This window comes from Lithobates pipiens, unplaced genomic scaffold, assembly GCF_037356315.1.
Source record: "Lithobates pipiens isolate NorthernLeopardFrog02 unplaced genomic scaffold, aLitPip1_a1.2 Scaffold_10, whole genome shotgun sequence".
Classification (NCBI taxonomy): domain Eukaryota; kingdom Metazoa; phylum Chordata; class Amphibia; order Anura; family Ranidae; genus Lithobates; species Lithobates pipiens.
Window position 1 is genome coordinate 64,754,192 of NW_027507686.1, and position 16,619 is coordinate 64,770,810.

General features: G+C 43.6%; 1 protein-coding gene across 2 annotated transcripts in view; it reads right to left on the reverse strand.

The window, feature by feature from the left end:
- The window catches only part of MACROD1 (mono-ADP ribosylhydrolase 1), a 1,237,218-nt gene that overhangs the window by 58,115 nt on the left and 1,162,484 nt on the right, over positions 1-16,619 (reverse strand). For both annotated transcript variants that reach the window (XM_077455769.1, XM_077455770.1), the window contains exons 5-8: positions 10,061-10,177; positions 9,086-9,207; positions 4,733-4,763; positions 4,577-4,650 (exon numbers count right to left, since the gene is read on the reverse strand). In XM_077455769.1, coding sequence (XP_077311895.1) covers positions 4,577-4,650; positions 4,733-4,763; positions 9,086-9,207; positions 10,061-10,177 — 344 coding nt within the window. The remainder of the gene's footprint in view (positions 1-4,576; positions 4,651-4,732; positions 4,764-9,085; positions 9,208-10,060; positions 10,178-16,619) is intronic.

Genomic DNA, 16,619 nt, shown 5'->3' on the forward strand with positions numbered 1-16,619 from the left:
CACCCATCGCCAGCGTCTAATTTACATGGTGCAGGAATACCTAGGGGCAAGGTCAGACTTGGACACCTTTCCCACCGAAAATCCTCTGGCTTACTGGGTCTTGAGGATGGATCACTGGCCAGAGCTTGCACAGTATGCAATTGAGCTACTGGCCTGTCCTGCATCCAGCGTTCTTTCGGAACGCACCTTCAGTGCTGCTGGTGGCTTCGTTACCGATCACAGGGTGCGCCTGTCCACCGAATCAGTTGATCGACTGACCTTCATCAAGATGAATCAGTCTTGGATCACCCACAGCTACCAAGCACCTGAAGCTGATGTAACCGAATAATTTTTTTTGAAATACCACATCCCTTCAAGACTGCCTATGCTGATGCTGAGTGACTGTCCTGTTATGTTGATTGTCTATCCTCTTCCTCCTCCGCTGATATGTTGGAAGAACATTTTTGGTTCTGGGTGATGCCAGCAGCCCAATTTTTCTGCCCCTGTTTAACAGGGGCGTTTAAGTACAATTTTTGATGCAATGCTTTGCAGCAGGGCTAATTCCTGCAATAAAACTAGAGTGTATGGCAGAGGTTGCAGTGTGATGGCACCAGTGCCTAAGGCCCAATTTTTCTGCCCCTGTTTAACAGGGGCGTTTAAGTACAATTTTTGATGCAATGCTTTGCAGCAGGGCTAATTCCTGCAATAAAACTAGAGTGTATGGCAGAGGTTGCAGTGTGATGGCACCAGTGCCTAAGGCCCAATTTTTCTGCCCCTGTTTAACAGGGGCGTTTAAGTACAATTTTTGATGCAATTCTTTGCAGCAGGGCTAATTCCTGCAATAAAACTAGAGTGTATGGCAGAGGTTGCAGTGTGATGGCACCAGTGCCTAAGGCCTAATTTTTCTGCCCCTGTTTAACAGGGGCGTTTAAGTACAATTTTTGATGCAATGCTTTGCAGCAGGGCTAATTCCTGCAATAAAACTAGAGTGTATGGCAGAGGTTGCAGTGTGATGGCACCAGTGCCTAAGGCCCAATTTTTCTGCCCCTGTTTAACAGGGACATGTAATTACAATTCTTGATATAATATTTCACAGGAGGGCCCCTTCCTGTGCCCACCCAGAGTAACGGTGAGGACTTATAGTGTTGTGGCACCAGCACCACAACCACCAAAGGTCAATTTTTCTACCACTGTTCAACAATGGCTTGTAATTACAATTCTTGATATAATCGTTCACAGCAGGGCGCTCCAGCGCCCACCAAGAGTCACTTTGAGGGCTTACAAAGTTGTTGCAAAACCAACACCTTGTTCCGCCATTTCTGCAGAGCATATAGGGCAGGCCCCTACTTTCAAACATCCAATTTACAAACATCTCCTACTTGCAAACGGAAGGAGACAACAGCAAGTGAGATGAAAAAAGATGGACGACAAAACAAATTATACAGGGGTGATAACCCTTCCCTATGTTTTCCAAAAAGCTTAAAAATAGTTTTTTTGACTGGAGCTACACTTTAAAAATGTACCAGTTGAAAATTACAAACAGATTCAACTTAACACAACAAACCTACACAGTCCCTGTCTTGTTTGCACCGCCTGTATACTGCTGTTCTGAGTATATAGGGCCTGGGGGCCACACGCATTTCCTTTTTTTTTAATATGGGTACGGGGTTCCCCTTAATATGCGTACAAAACCCAAAGGGGCTGGTAATGGGCAGGGAGGGCTACCCATGCCATTTTTCTGAATGATTTTCAACCATATTGCAGGAACCAGATATAACATTAAAACCGCAAGCAGTTTTAAATGGTGTTATTTCCGTTTAATGTCATTTTGTGCAGGGACTGTTCTAAACACGGGAAACACGTGGCACTTCACAGGCATACTACAGACACCCCCCAAGCACCATATTTAAAGGAATATTTCACTTTTTTTTTTTCACTTTAATCGTCATTAAAATCAGTGCTCCCGCCAAAACGGTAGTTTTTAAAACTTTTTTTTGCAGTGACCCATGTCCCCTGAGGCAGGAGGCAGGTCGCCAAACCCTTTTTAGGACACTATCTTGCATATTAGCCGTTAAAATTAGCACTTTCCAATTCGAACGTTCGAGTCCCATAGACTTCAATGGGGTTCTAACGTTCGTACCGAACGCGGGGGTCGTTCGCAAGTTCTGGTGCGAACCGAACCGGGGGGTGTTCGGCTCATCCCTAATGATCACCCAGATTCGGTAGACTTCAATGGAAGGGCTGTTCACAGATCAATGAGCCTTCCATCAAAGTTTATGTTGTCTGCCTGTACATGCACCAGCAGTGGAGGACTGAGAGATTGTTTTTTTATTTTTATTTTGCATAGAGTTCAGAAGTAATGAAACCTCGGTCAGGATTTTAATGATACCTTTCACTATCTGTGTGTCCTCAAAGCCATTGTCACTGAGGCAAAAAAAGGTGAGAGGTCCAAAACAGTCACCAAAACAGGTGTTACAAAAACAACTATCCTAGAGGGGCTTTTCCCTCCCTTTGGAGAGATTGCTTCCTACTTCTTGTAGGGGGCATAGACAATAAAAAAAATAAACCTGACAGGGTTAAACCATTAGCTATTCTTTTCAAACTAAAAGAAAGCTTTTGATTTTTTTTGCATACAAGTTCTAAGCTGCCCTATCCAGCTGCACTATTTGTACCCTAGCGGACTGAACAAAAAAAGACTAAGGAGCTCGCTATACTAACTATGTGATGTTAGCACAGCGATCTTCCCACTGAGCTGTTGTGTTCTGACAGGTGCCACCCCCCCGCGCCAGAACACACTGATCAGCCCTCGCAACCATTGGCTGCAAGCGCTGATCGGATGCCGGTCAGCTGCTGGTTTTCCAGCATGCCCATTCAACAGAAGCCGGACGTTAGGCCTGCTTCTGTTGGACAGGCTGCTGTACACTATCCAAACATTGGCTGGTTTCTGTAGAACCACCCAATACTGGCTGATATTTGGCTTATACGTACCAGACATTAAAGGGAAGAGTTGACATGAATATTGCGCAATCAAAATGATACCACAGCTCAAACAAAGGGACAGTGCAGAGCAACTGTAAGGACCTGTACACATAAGCGTTTAATTGCTTTTGAGCTTTTAACTTCCTGATACAAATGGGAATGTAAAAAACAGCTTGAAGCTGCTTAGAAGAAGGTCCTATGTAGGTCAGCAGGAGACCAAATGCAAGTGAGAAGCACCAATGAAGGACCTTAAGCCTCATACACATGATTGGACTTCCAACGGACTTTACGGTGGATTTTGGTCCGAAGGGGCGTTGGCCGTGAACTTGGTATGCATACACACGGCAGAACATTTTCAGCCAACTTTCACCAAATCACATGTTTTTTCAGCTCTTTACCTTGGGCAACTTCTGCTATTGTTGTCTGAACTTTAGCATTGGTTCTGAGCATGCGTGTTTGCACTTTGGACTTTAGCCTATGGACTTGTGTACACACTATCGGATTATCCTGCATCGGACATTTGTTGCCAGAAAGTTTGAGAACATTTGTCTGTTGAAGAACCGAAAACAATTCTCTGATGGAACATACACATGATTGGATTGTCTGATAAAACAAGTCCGTCGTGTGTCAAAAAGTCAGATCGTGTGTATGGGCCTTTAGAAGGATCTTATGCCCTGTACACATGATCAAATTTTCCGACAACAAATGTTGGATGTGAGCTTGTTGGCGGAAAGTCCGACCATGTGTATGCGCCATCGAACATTTGTTGTCAGACTTTCTGCCAACAAATGTTGGTTAGCATGCTCTCAAATTTTCCGCCAATGATATTTGTTGTCAGATTTTCCGATTATGTGTACACAAGTCTGTCAGACAAAAGTCCAAAATACAAACACACAAGCTTGGAATCACGCATCACTATTGAACTTCCTTTTTATCAGCCGTCGTATGTCTTGTATGTCACTACTTTCGTAATTGTTGCCCAACATTTGTGTGACTGTGTGTATGCAAGACAATTTGGAGCCAACACCTTTCGAACAAAAATCCACGGTTTTGTTGTCGGAAAGTCCGATCGTGTGTACAGGGAAATATCTCTTTCTGACCTCTATACAAACTGAATAGACTGAACAGAAAAACCAAGCTGATTTTTTTCAAAAAGTATAACCTTAAGGGGTAATTTATGACTAATAGCCATTTTAATTTCCTCAGCACTTTTGCGCAGTGTGACAAACTTCAGTTGCTATCCCATTCCTTTTTTTAACAGCATTTGTCCTTGGATTATTTTGTTTTCCATGGGTAACTGATCAAGTCCTTATAATGCTGTCTGCCTTTTGTTGTGTTTTTTGTAAAAAAATGAAGAACGTCAACTGGAAGTTAAACATTTCTAAAGAAAAAAAAAAACCTATGTCCCTGCACATGGTGAATAGACCATGGCAAGAGTAAATGTGTTCCGTTTTCTGTTTTTGTTGTCTTTGTGCTGTGTTCATATAAATCTGATATTTCCCCAATGTCTCTGTAGCTTTCATCTGCCCCCTCCTTTCCGGAAAATAAAGAAACAGAACATCACAATCATTTATTATCCATAAATTAGTTTTAAGCATCTTCCATTTAGACCACCCACCTTGTCCTTATGTTCCTCCAGATAGCTCCTAATGGTTTCCAGTGCTACATCAGCAGCCGCCTCAGAGGGGTATCCTGGTTGAAAAACATGGTATATAGAAACAATTAATGTCCCCAATATCAAAAACTTAACAAACACCATAGGCTGCACACTCACCAAATACTCCAGTAGAGATGCATGGGAAAGCCTATAAAAAGATAAATATTTGTCACTTAAAATATTTTTACTAATTTAAGTTATTTAGCTTTTGACAGTTTTATTTGTGGGCTTTTTGATGTTTTTAAATATACATGTAAAAGAGATTGTCTAGATGTAAATAATTAAAAAAGAAAAAACCCCAGCATGAACATGGAATTTAAATTGGTAGCCACTTGTAGTTCCAAGATGAAAAAAGAGCACTCAATTGAATAAAAATCCAAATATATTTAACAACATCAGAAAAAACATAATAAAATGAAAAAAAAATTAAAAATGAAGTACATATAAAATAATTCCATAAATATATGGTATTGTCCTACCTAGGTAAAACCTATGTGAACACATGAGAAACCCTGTAGGTATGCCCATAGATATGATGGACTCTGTAGCTGGTATATGCAGAAGGTCTTATGCCACGTACACACGACCAGATTTTCCGGCAGACTAGGTCTGACGGTCTTCCCGATGGACTTTCAGTGGATTTCCGACGGACTTTCCGAACGAAGGGACTTGGCCACACAAAAACGGACTAAGTCCGTTTGACAGTCTGTTCGTTTTGAACGTGATGACGTAAGACAGGACTAAACAAAGAAGTTCAATAGCCAGTAGCCAATAGCTTCCCTTGCGTTGTATTTGGTCCGTCGGACCAGCACACAGACTAACGGTTTTCCCGATTTTTAGTCCGTTGGAATTTAGTCCATCGGATATATTTAAAACATGTTCTATTTCTAGGTCCGTCAGATTTTTTTTTTGAAAAATGATTGAACTAGCCCATACACAATCGGATTGTCCGACGGACTAATCCCTTCGGACCTAGTCTGTCGGAAAGTCCGGTCATGTGTACGCGGCATTACATATTGGGGCCCCACAAGAGATCAATGTAGATGTAAATAATTATATTGCCATTTTAAAACTTTATATGAAAAAAAACAGAAACACAGATAGGGGGTTATTTCTGAAAGGCAAATCCACTTTGCACTACAAGTGCACTTGGAAGTGCAGTCGCTGTAAATCTGAGGGATAGATCTGAAATGAGGGGAAGCTCTGCTGATTTTATCATCCAATCATGTGCAAGCTAAAATCCTGTTTTTTATTTTCCTTGCATGTCCTCCTCAGATCTACAGCAGCTTCACTTCCAAGTGCACTTGTAGTGCAAAGTTCATTTGCCTTTCGTAAATAACCCCCATAATATCTAGTAATTTTCCCACTGAGGTTTCTTTTTTGGATTGCAAACTGCAGAACACTTACATCACTATATAAAGAAGATAGAATGAAGGTTTATTTTTTTCTTTATTTCTAAGATTAGTCATTGGTGCCATACGGTTATTTATTTTGTTGATTAGATGCAATTAATATTAACAGAAGAATAATAAAAGTCATAGTGATCTATGGTTTAGTTTGATAGAAAGCATAACAAGAGTAAATGTATTATCACACAGGAAGGCTACAGTCAATACTTCTATTGAACCAGTAGAGGTGTTCATGGTCTGCGATGATAAATGGAGAGAACAGAGAGGGGGGTGTGAGAGGAAAGAGGAGGTAGAAAATAGATGGAAGTATTACATATTTGTTAAGCCTGACAATGAATGAATAGGAAATGTAGAGCAGCTAAGTACTAGAGAATTTTAATTAAGAGTATATATTATAAATCTAAAGCTTTACAAGCAGTTAAAGTTGTAATAAACCCTCAGTGTTTTTTATGCTCAATACATTGAGCACAAAAAAAAATAAACATTTACCAGTAAACTCTTAATCGGACTTTCCGATGGGAAAAGTTGGATGTCATGCTGTTGTCGGAAAATCCGACTGTGTGTACGCTCCATCGGACAATTGTTGTCGGACTTTCCACCAACAAATATTGGTTAGCATGGTTTCAAATTTTCCACCAACCAATGTGTGTTGTTGTATTTTCCGATCGCGTGCACACAAGTCCGTCGGACAAAAGTCCAAAGTACAAACACACATGCTCAGAAGCAGAAGTAGCCGGTCTTGTAAACTAGCGTTCGTAATGGAGAATTAACATTCGTGACGTGGTAAATTATGAAATCTCCAAATGCAGCGCACAATTCTCTTCTTCTTTAATAGGATAATATGAAGCTGCTTTGCTGGTGATACTGATGGAGTTATTGCAAACTAATTTTCAAAGGCTTTTTTTTCTAGTGATATCAAGAATAATATTATTATAGTTTTTTTTATTTTTTATTTGTGCAAGTTACCACAACACCATTATCCCATAGTTTATAAGAACAAAGATACAACTATAAAACAATAATACACAACTCTTGCCCTCACACTTGTGTATCACCACTGTGCTTAATTATAACACTAAGTGAATCTATAATCCCCTGCTGCTACTTTAAATAAACAAAAATGTGCACAATATTCCTTACAAACAATATGAAACAAGCAGCTCTAAATCCTGAAAAAGTGTAAACTGTTATCTACACAGTGTAAACATTAATGTAACCAATATATACAGTGTAGAAACAAATTTCTCTATGCGTGTAAACACCCCGTGAATAACACAATAACAATGACTTGTTAAGTGGATACAAAATAATGTCCAAATGAAGTGACAACAAAGGTCCGTCTCCTAATTGGATAAGTTCATATAAATAAAAAAAAATATATATACACTAAAAAAAGTTCATAACAGTGAATATGTTAGTTAGTGTATATATATTTTTTTATTTATATGAACTTATCCAATTAGGAGACGGACCTTTGTTGTCACTTAATTTGGACATTATTTTGTATCCACTTAACAAGTCATTGTTATTGTGTTATTCACAGGGTGTTTACACACATAGAGAAATTAGTTTGATTTAGTCTACACTGTATATATTGGTTACATTAATGTTTACACTGTGTAGATTACAGTTTACACTTTTTCAGGATTTTAATTCGAAGTAAAACACATAGCCAAGTATTATTCTATGCATTTTTTTTTATTGTGCATTAAAAAAAAAAAAAAAAGACATGCTATCTGCCAATAGAACTTAACCAAAAAGTGCATTCTATGCACCCAAAAATATAGAAAATATACCAACTCAAATCATTATTCAACCAAAAAAATAATGCCAAAGCAATAACTCCAAGGCCAATAATAAATAACATGTTGTCTCCTCCGATTCTGCATGTCTGGTTGACGAACGGGTGTTCAGAAATGAACTGAAAAGCACGAAATGAAAATAGCGAACTAAAAAGCACTAAATGAAAAACGCAAAAAGAAAAGCGTGAATCAACACTCACTAAACTTATACTAACACAAAATTAGCAGAAGGAGCCCAAAGGGTGGTGCTAAAGAGCTGAAAAAACACGTAGTACGTTGAGTACATCACTAATTGTTGGCCAACATTTGTGTGACCGTGTATATGCAAGACAAGTTGGAGCCAACCCCCTTTGGACAAAATTCCACAGTTTTGTTGGCGGAAAGTCCGATCGTGTGTGTACGAGGCATTCGAGAAAATTCCTAACCCTAGAACTTGCAGTTTACAACTTTCAATGCTGCTGGTTCCTGCTCTCTCTTTGCTGCTTTCCTGAACTTCCAGTGTTTACAGGAAAGAGATAACAGTGGACAGTGCAGCCTCAAGCCAGTCTGTTAGCTTGGGAGGGGGTGAGGAAGGAGGAGTAGTATGCCATCCTAGGCTATAGGGCTGTGTGTTTCTATTGATACACAAGAGTGTAGAGAGACCTAGCTTTAGTCACTGCATGCACGGATGGCTCCCTAGAATGTTGCAAGAGAAAGCAGGCACCCTGAAACATAAAACCTTGGAAAGTGGTCATGGCACCATCTTAAACTGGACCATAGGGGGGGATTAAATGATAAAGAAGCTGTATACTCAGTAAGGGCCCTTTCACACGGGTGGATCAATCGGTGCACCTGTCAGTTTTTCCAGTGGATCCTAACAGATTATCCAGTCTCATCTATGAAGCAGCGGGTGTCGAACCCGCCGACATCCGATCTGATCCTATTCGCTAAAAACAGAGGGATGGGGATCTGTTCCCCATCTGTCTGGTGGATCGGATCAGATGGCAGTTGGGTATAAACAGACAGGTGGCCCAGTTACATCCAACCGCCCATAGAGGAGAGCGGGCTATGGCTGTGTCTGCTTTCCATAAACAGAGCGGACCTGGACCAGCCATCCGCCTGCTCAGCTGGGATCAGCGGACATTTACCCTGCTGAGCAGGCAGACTCCAGCGGAGCCGGCCCTGTGTGTAAGGGGCATAAGTAATTCAATTAGCTGCTGAAAGTGATACAAATCGAAGATTTAAGATCGCTTTAATGGTAACTACTGCCAGTATCTCACCACTGAGCGGAGCTTGCTCTCAGATGCCAGGTACATGCTGTTCTTGTAGCAGTTACTCAGATCCTCCTTCTGTCTGGGCCCCGGATCTCCCTCTGCCACTGGACCCACTGTATGAATGACATCTAGTAGCAAGAAACCATACATTACAATATACAAAGTAATAAAGCACCACAGCCAGTAATGGAATGATGGTTTAATCCTAGGGGGAGAAAATTTAAAGCCAGAGTGTTATAAAACATCTAATTCCAATGAGTTGCCTACAGGTATAAGCTTGTTTAACTTGCACTAGGAAGAAAGACAATAGACTATGCTTAATTGATTAATATTTAAGGCAATGACAAGGTACTAGCATGAGATGACACTTGTATATGGTGAACGTTATTCCAGTACACTTCAGACAAACCTGAACATTTTTTGTGAAATAGATACAGGGGCCTTCTACTTACAAAGCATATTAATGTCATACCGATAGTTATTCTGTATACCGTATTGACCCTTAACCATGATCGCATGGCCTCTGGTGTTTGAATTCCTTCTTCCTAAGTCTACATACATAGAGATCAGGGTGTCTAGGTTCAAAACTAAGAAAACAGCTCATTCTACACATCCATTCAAATATAACATTCCCCTCATAACACAAAAAATTTGACAAACCCCAAACCACCACCCAGTAGTAGGCTCCAGGTAGCAGGACAAATGTTTGGCTGCGGTGCTTCCCAATCAAGACCCTCTGAAATGCCTTTTTTATCTGCTGTAGTAACTTAATGTTGAACTCAAAAAAGGTAAACTTAGTAGTCTTTCTAACATTAGCATAGGTACTAATACTTCATGCATGAAGAAATCATAATTCCGAATTTAGCTAGTTTCTTAGAGATTATTTTTAAAGTGTTGTCTTGAAATATTCACAAAGACATCGATTTAGCTAACATATTGTATCTGATATCCAAGAGATGTGCCCTGGTACGGTATACTCACATCTGGCAGGAAGTAGGTAGCCACAGGTAATTTTTGCCTGTCCAGTTTCGCAGCCATTCAGAGAGCTGCATTCATGCTTCAAGAGTTGACCTGCTGCCTGGTGTATGCATCCATCCACTGAAAAGACAGAAAAAGATAAAGGAAGCATGAAGGGTGAAATTAAAATAAAAGACGTTAGGCTATGGTTAGCACAAGGACTGACAATATGAAGCTAACCCAAACCAGCTTTTAGTACCCAACTAAAATTATGTTGCTGAAGCTTAAATCTAATTGGTTGACATATGTTACATGGAACAATATCAGAATTAAATAGATTAGGGATTGATGCATGAAAAGCAAAATTCTTGTTGGAACTGGGAACACCCACCACTGTGTGTAGCGTAATACATGCTATATTGCTGCGTGTAATACCTTACAAAAATATACAGTATATGGGAACAATGACATAATGGATTACCTATAAACAGCAGTATACATTAAAAATGAGGAAAAAAAATCAGATCAAACAAACAGGTCCAGAAGGATTTACTTAAAGTCTTAGGGTTTCTGGTGGGCTATGATTGCAGCTTGGAGTATTTGGACTATACAGTATATTGATCAGTATACAGTATCTCACATACGTTAGTACACATTTTTGTAAATATTTTAATATATCTTTTCATGTGACAACACTGAAGAAATTACACTTTGCTATAATGTAAAGTAGTGTACAGCTTGTAGAACATTGTAAATTTGCTGTCCCCTCAAAATAACTCAACACACAGCCATTAATGTCTAAACCGCTGGCAACAAAAAAGAGTACACCCCTAAGTGAAAATGTCCAAATTGGGCCCAAAGTGTCAATATTTTATGTGGCCACCATTATTTTCCAGTACTGCCTTAACCTTCTAGGGCATGGAGTTCACCAGAGCTTCACAGGTTGCCACTGGAGTCCTCTTCCACTCCTCCATGACGACATAACGGAGCTGGTGGATGTTAGAGACATTGCACTCCTCCACCTTCCATTTAATAATGCCCCACAGATGCTCAATGGGGTTTAGGTCTGGAGACATGCTTGGCTAGCCAACAGGCCTGTACTGGCCATCGGGACTACCGGGAGATTCCCGGTGGGCCGATTGGCTCAGTGGGCCGCTGGGCCGGTTGTCAGACAGTGTGTCTGACTCACTACACTACTGTCTGCCGCGGCTGGACTCTCCATTTCTGTAGTAGTTTGTGTTTAACGCCGGCCGCGGCCGCGGCTCCGCTCCAGCACCTGGGCCACCACACAAGTACCACCCCCTCGTGATGCTGCCACTCACTCCCCTTAACATTACTGGCAGCCTCCATGTCCCAGCGCCGTGACGTCACTCACGGCCGGAGGGCGGAGGCGGCCCGGGGACATGGGAGGAGTCGGAGCGTAGCAGCTGCTTCCCAGGCTTAGCTGCCTGGCCTGGGACTGCGTTCAAGAGGAGAAAGCGCCGCCGAGGAGGGACCAGAACATTGCTTGGAGCAAGTCCAGGACTCCAGACAGCAGCACAGACAGGGTCAGGGACAAAGAAAAGTCCATCACCTCACCAGTGTCATTCAAGTAACAAGTAAGGACTAAATAAGCTAATCGAATGCTATACTGGATGCAGGCTGCTATTGTCAGTGTCTGTGATATCTGTAATATGCAGCATGGTGGGGGGAGGGGGGAGGGTTAAATGTACTGCCACTGTCCACGGTAATTGATTAATAATTTAATGTCACTGTCCATGGTAATTGAGTAATAATTTAATGTCACTGTCCACGGCAATTAATTCATAATTTATTGTCACTGGTCATGGTAATTGATGAATAATTTAATGCCACTGTCCACGGTAATTGATGAATAATTTTAATGCCACTGGTCACGGTAATTGATGAATAATTTTAATGCCACTGGTCACGGTAATTGATGAATAATATAACCACCTCGCGCCCGCCCTATAGCCAAATGACGGCCGTAGAGCAGGCGCTTTCGTCCGGGTGGCCGTCCCTGGACGTCCTGTTGTTTACTTCTGCAATGCGCGCCGCCGCGGAAGTTCTGTGTTCGCCGTGTCCCCCGGGGACAGGTAAACAAAGATCGCTGTAAACGGCCAATCACAGCGGCCGTTTACAGAGCAATCGGCGTGTCCAATGGGAGATGATCTCATATGTAAACATATGAGATCATCTCTCAGCACCGCTCTCCCTCCTCACACAGACAGAGTGTGAGAGGGGAGAGATGAACGGCTGCAGCGGCCGTCAGTGTAAAATAAAAAAAAAGTAAAAAAAAGTGCCATCCTCCCCCAGTGCAATCCTGCCCCAGTGCTATCCTGCCCCAGTGCCATCCTGCCCCAGTGCCATCCACCCCAGTGCCATCCACCCCAGTGCCATCCTGCCCCAGTGCCATCCTGCCCCAGTGCCTTCCACCCCAGTGCTACCTGCCCCCAGTGCCACCTGCCCCCAGTGCCACCTGTTAGTGCTATCTGTCCCCAGTGCCACCTGTTGTCAGTGCCATTTGTCCCCAGTGCCATCTGTCATTAGTGCCACGTATAAGTGCCATCTGTCATCAGTGCCACGTGTCATCAGTGCCACATAGTGCCATCTGTCATCAGTGCCACATATTAGTGCCATCTGTCATCAGTGCCACGTATCAGTGCCATTTGTCATCAGTGCCACCTGTCAGTGTCACGTGCCATCTGTTGTCAGTGTCACGTGTCATCAATGCCACTTATCAGTGCCATCTGTCATCAGTGTCACGCGTCATCGGTGGCACGTATTAGTGCCATCTGTCATTGGTGGCACGTATTAGTGCCATCTGTCATCAGTGCCACGTATTAGTGCCACGTGTCATCAGTGCCACGTATTAGTGCCACGTGTCATCAGTGCCACATATTAGTGCCATGTGTCATCAGTGCCACGTATTAGTGCCATCTGTCATCAGTGCCACATATTAGTGCCACCTGTCATCAGTGCCACGTGTCATCAGTGCCACGTATAAGTGCCATCATTGCCACGTATCAGTGCCATCTGTCATCAGTGTCACGTGTCATCGTCCTGGTATTTCAAAAGTGTAATAAGTAGTCAACAAGTTAGATGTGTAATTTATGTTCCTAGAACACATGATGGCGCTCCCTGCATGTTGGGCCTCTCTATGTGGCCAGGCTGTGAAAAAGTCCCACACATGTGGTATTGTAATACTCAGGAGGAGTAGCAGAATTTTTTTGGGGGTGTCATTTGTGGTATACACATGCCATGTGAGAAAAATAACCTATTACAATGACAATTTTGTGGAGAAAAAAAAAAAAAGGAAAAATCTTAATTTTGCAAAGAATTGTGGGAAAAAAATGACAACATCAAAAAGCTCACTATGCCTCTCACTAAATACCTTGGAATGTCTACTTTCCAAAAAGGGGTCATTTGGGGGGTATTTGTACTTTTCTGACTTGTTCGGGTCACAAGAAGCGAGAAAGGCCACCAGTACATTAGATGTGATCAATTTTGTGCGATTCACACCACAGCTTGTAGACTCTCTAACTTTCACAAAGACCAAATAATATCCACTAATTTGTGTTATTTTTACCAAAGATTTGTAGCAGTATAAATTGTGGCCAAAATTTATGAAGAAAAATTAATAATTTGCATAATTTTGTCACAGAAACAAAGAAATATGCGTTTTTTTTCAAAATTTTCAGTCTTTTTTCATTTATAGCGCAAAAAATAAAAACCCCAGAGGTGATCAAATACCACCAAAAGAAAGCTCTATTTGTGGGAAAAGAAGGACAAAAAATTCATTTGAGTACAGTGTTGCATGACTGAGTAATTGTCATTCAAAGTGTGAGAGCACCGAAAGCTGAAAATTGGTCTGGGCAGGAAGGGTGTTTAAGTGCCCAGTAAGCAAGTGGTTAATGCCACTGCCACGGTAACTGATTAATAATTTAATGCCCCTGGTCACATTAATTGATTATTTACTGCCACTGGTCACGGTCACTGATGAATGAATTTGCGGCCACTGGTCATGGTCACTGATGAATTAATGTACTATCACTGCTGGTCATGATCACTGATGATGAATGAATGTACTGCCACTGGTCACTGATAGTGATGGACGAACTTCCGACGGGACGTTTCGCGAACGCGAAACGCGAACGGACACAAACGTTCGCGAAAACGACCGTTCGCCGCGGGCTCCATTGACTTCAATGGGAGGCGAATTTCGCAAACCTTTAGGTCGAATTTGCGGCCACGGGGTAATTATTAGGGGGTAGCACGTAGTCCCACCACCTGGACAATAGCATAATACATGTATGAGGTGAATTTGGGATCGATAACTACAAGCATTTTTTTTTTATTTGGGAAATTGTTCTGACAATTCAGGACTATGGAGCTAATGAAGGCAATGGAGGAGAGGGAAGGTCAGGGACCAGGGTAGGCAAACAAGAGGGTGCAGGAGATACAGAGCACTGACAGCAGCACCGTAATACAGAGCACTGACATCAGCACCGTGACATACAGCGCTGACAGCAGCTCCGTGACATACAGCGCTGACAGCAGCTCCGTGACATACAGCGCTGACAGCAGCTCCGTGACATACAGCGCTGACAGCAGCTCCGTGACATACAGCGCTGACAGCAGCTCCGTGACATACAGCGCTGACAGCAGCACCGTGACATACAGCGCTGACAGCAGCTCCGTGACATACAGCGCTGACAGCAGCTCCGTGACATACAGCGCTGACAGCAGCTCCGTGACATACAGCACTGACAGCAGCTCCGTGACATACAGCGCTGACAGCAGCTCCGTGACATACAGCGCTGACAGCAGCACCGTGACATACAGCGCTGACAGCAGCTCCGTGACATACAGCGCTGACAGCAGCTCCGTGACATACAGCGCTGACAGCAGCTCCGTGACATACAGCGCTGACAGCAGCTCCGTGACATACAGCGCTGACAGCAGCTCCGTGACATACAGCGCTGACAGCAGCACCGTGACATACAGCGCTGACAGCAGCTCCGTGACATACAGCGCTGACAGCAGCTCCGTGACATACAGCGCTGACAGCAGCTCCGTGACATACAGCACTGACAGCAGCTCCGTGACATACAGCGCTGACAGCAGCTCCGTGACATACAGCGCTGACAGCAGCACCGTGACATACAGCGCTGACAGCAGCTCCGTGACATACAGCGCTGACAGCAGCTCCGTGACATACAGCGCTGACAGCAGCTCCGTGACATACAGCGCTGACAGCAGCTCCGTGACATACAGCGCTGACAGCAGCTCCGTGACATACAGCGCTGACAGCAGCTCCGTGACATACAGCGCTGACAGCAGCTCCGTGACATACAGCGCTGACAGCAGCTCCGTGACATACAGCGCTGACAGCAGCTCCGTGACATACAGCGCTGACAGCAGCTCCGTGACATACAGCGCTGACAGCAGCTCCGTGACATACAGCGCTGACAGCAGCTCCGTGACATACAGCGCTGACAGCAGCACCGTAAGCAGCCCCAGGAGGAAGTCAGCACAGCACAGGGATGGTGTGATCCCCTCATAATAAGAACCCCCAGGAGGAAGTCAGCACAGCACAGGGATGGTGGGAGCCCCTCATAATAAGAACACCCAGGAGGAAGTCAGCACAGCACAGGGATGGTGGGAACCCCTCATAATAAGCAGCCCCAGTAGAAATATGACACCGCTCAACCTCTTCAAAGAGGAGGGTAGGGGCATATAGTACGGTGTGCTTTTTTGGGTCAGGGAAGTGAGCCAAATGAATTAAGAAGGTCTGTGTGCTTGATTCCAAAAATTGTTTATAGACATATACATGGTCTACTGATCACATGTGTTGAATTCCTCCGAGATCCATGCCTCATTCATTTTTAGAAATGTGAGGTAGTTAACACTGTGGTGAGCTAGGCGAGTACGCTTATCGGTCACAATCCCCCCTGCTGCGCTGAACGTCCTTTCGGACAGGACACTGGATGAGGGGCAAGCCAACAGTTCGATTGCAAATTGGGCAAGCTCTGGCCAGAGGTCAAGCCTGCCCACCCAGTAGTCTAGGGGTTCATCACTCCTCAGAGCGTCCACATCGGCCGTTAACCCAATGTAGTCGGACACCTGACGGTCTAGGCGTTCCCTGATGCTGGATCCGGATGACACCTGTCGATGGGTCGGCTGAAAGAATGACCTCATATCCGAAGTCACCAACACATCTTCAAACCGGCCTCTTCTTGCAGGCGCTGTTGGATTGGTACCCGCAAATCCTTCTCTGGGAGTGGGAATTGCTCCTCTGCCAGCGCACGCAAAAGCAGAATGCAGCATTTCTCGAAGCAAGGCCTGGAAGTGCTGCATTCTGACAGCCCTCTGCGACGGCGGTAACATTTCCGCCATTTTGTGTTTGTACCGGGGGTCTAAGTACGTTGCCACCCAGTACTGGTCCTTGACCCTCATGCTTTTTATACGGGGGTCCCTATTAAAACACTGGAGCATGAAGGCCCCCATTTGCACTAAAGTGGAAGCGGTGTGGTGGCCTGGCTCCTGCTCATCATCCAGGATAATGTCGTCCTCTTCATTC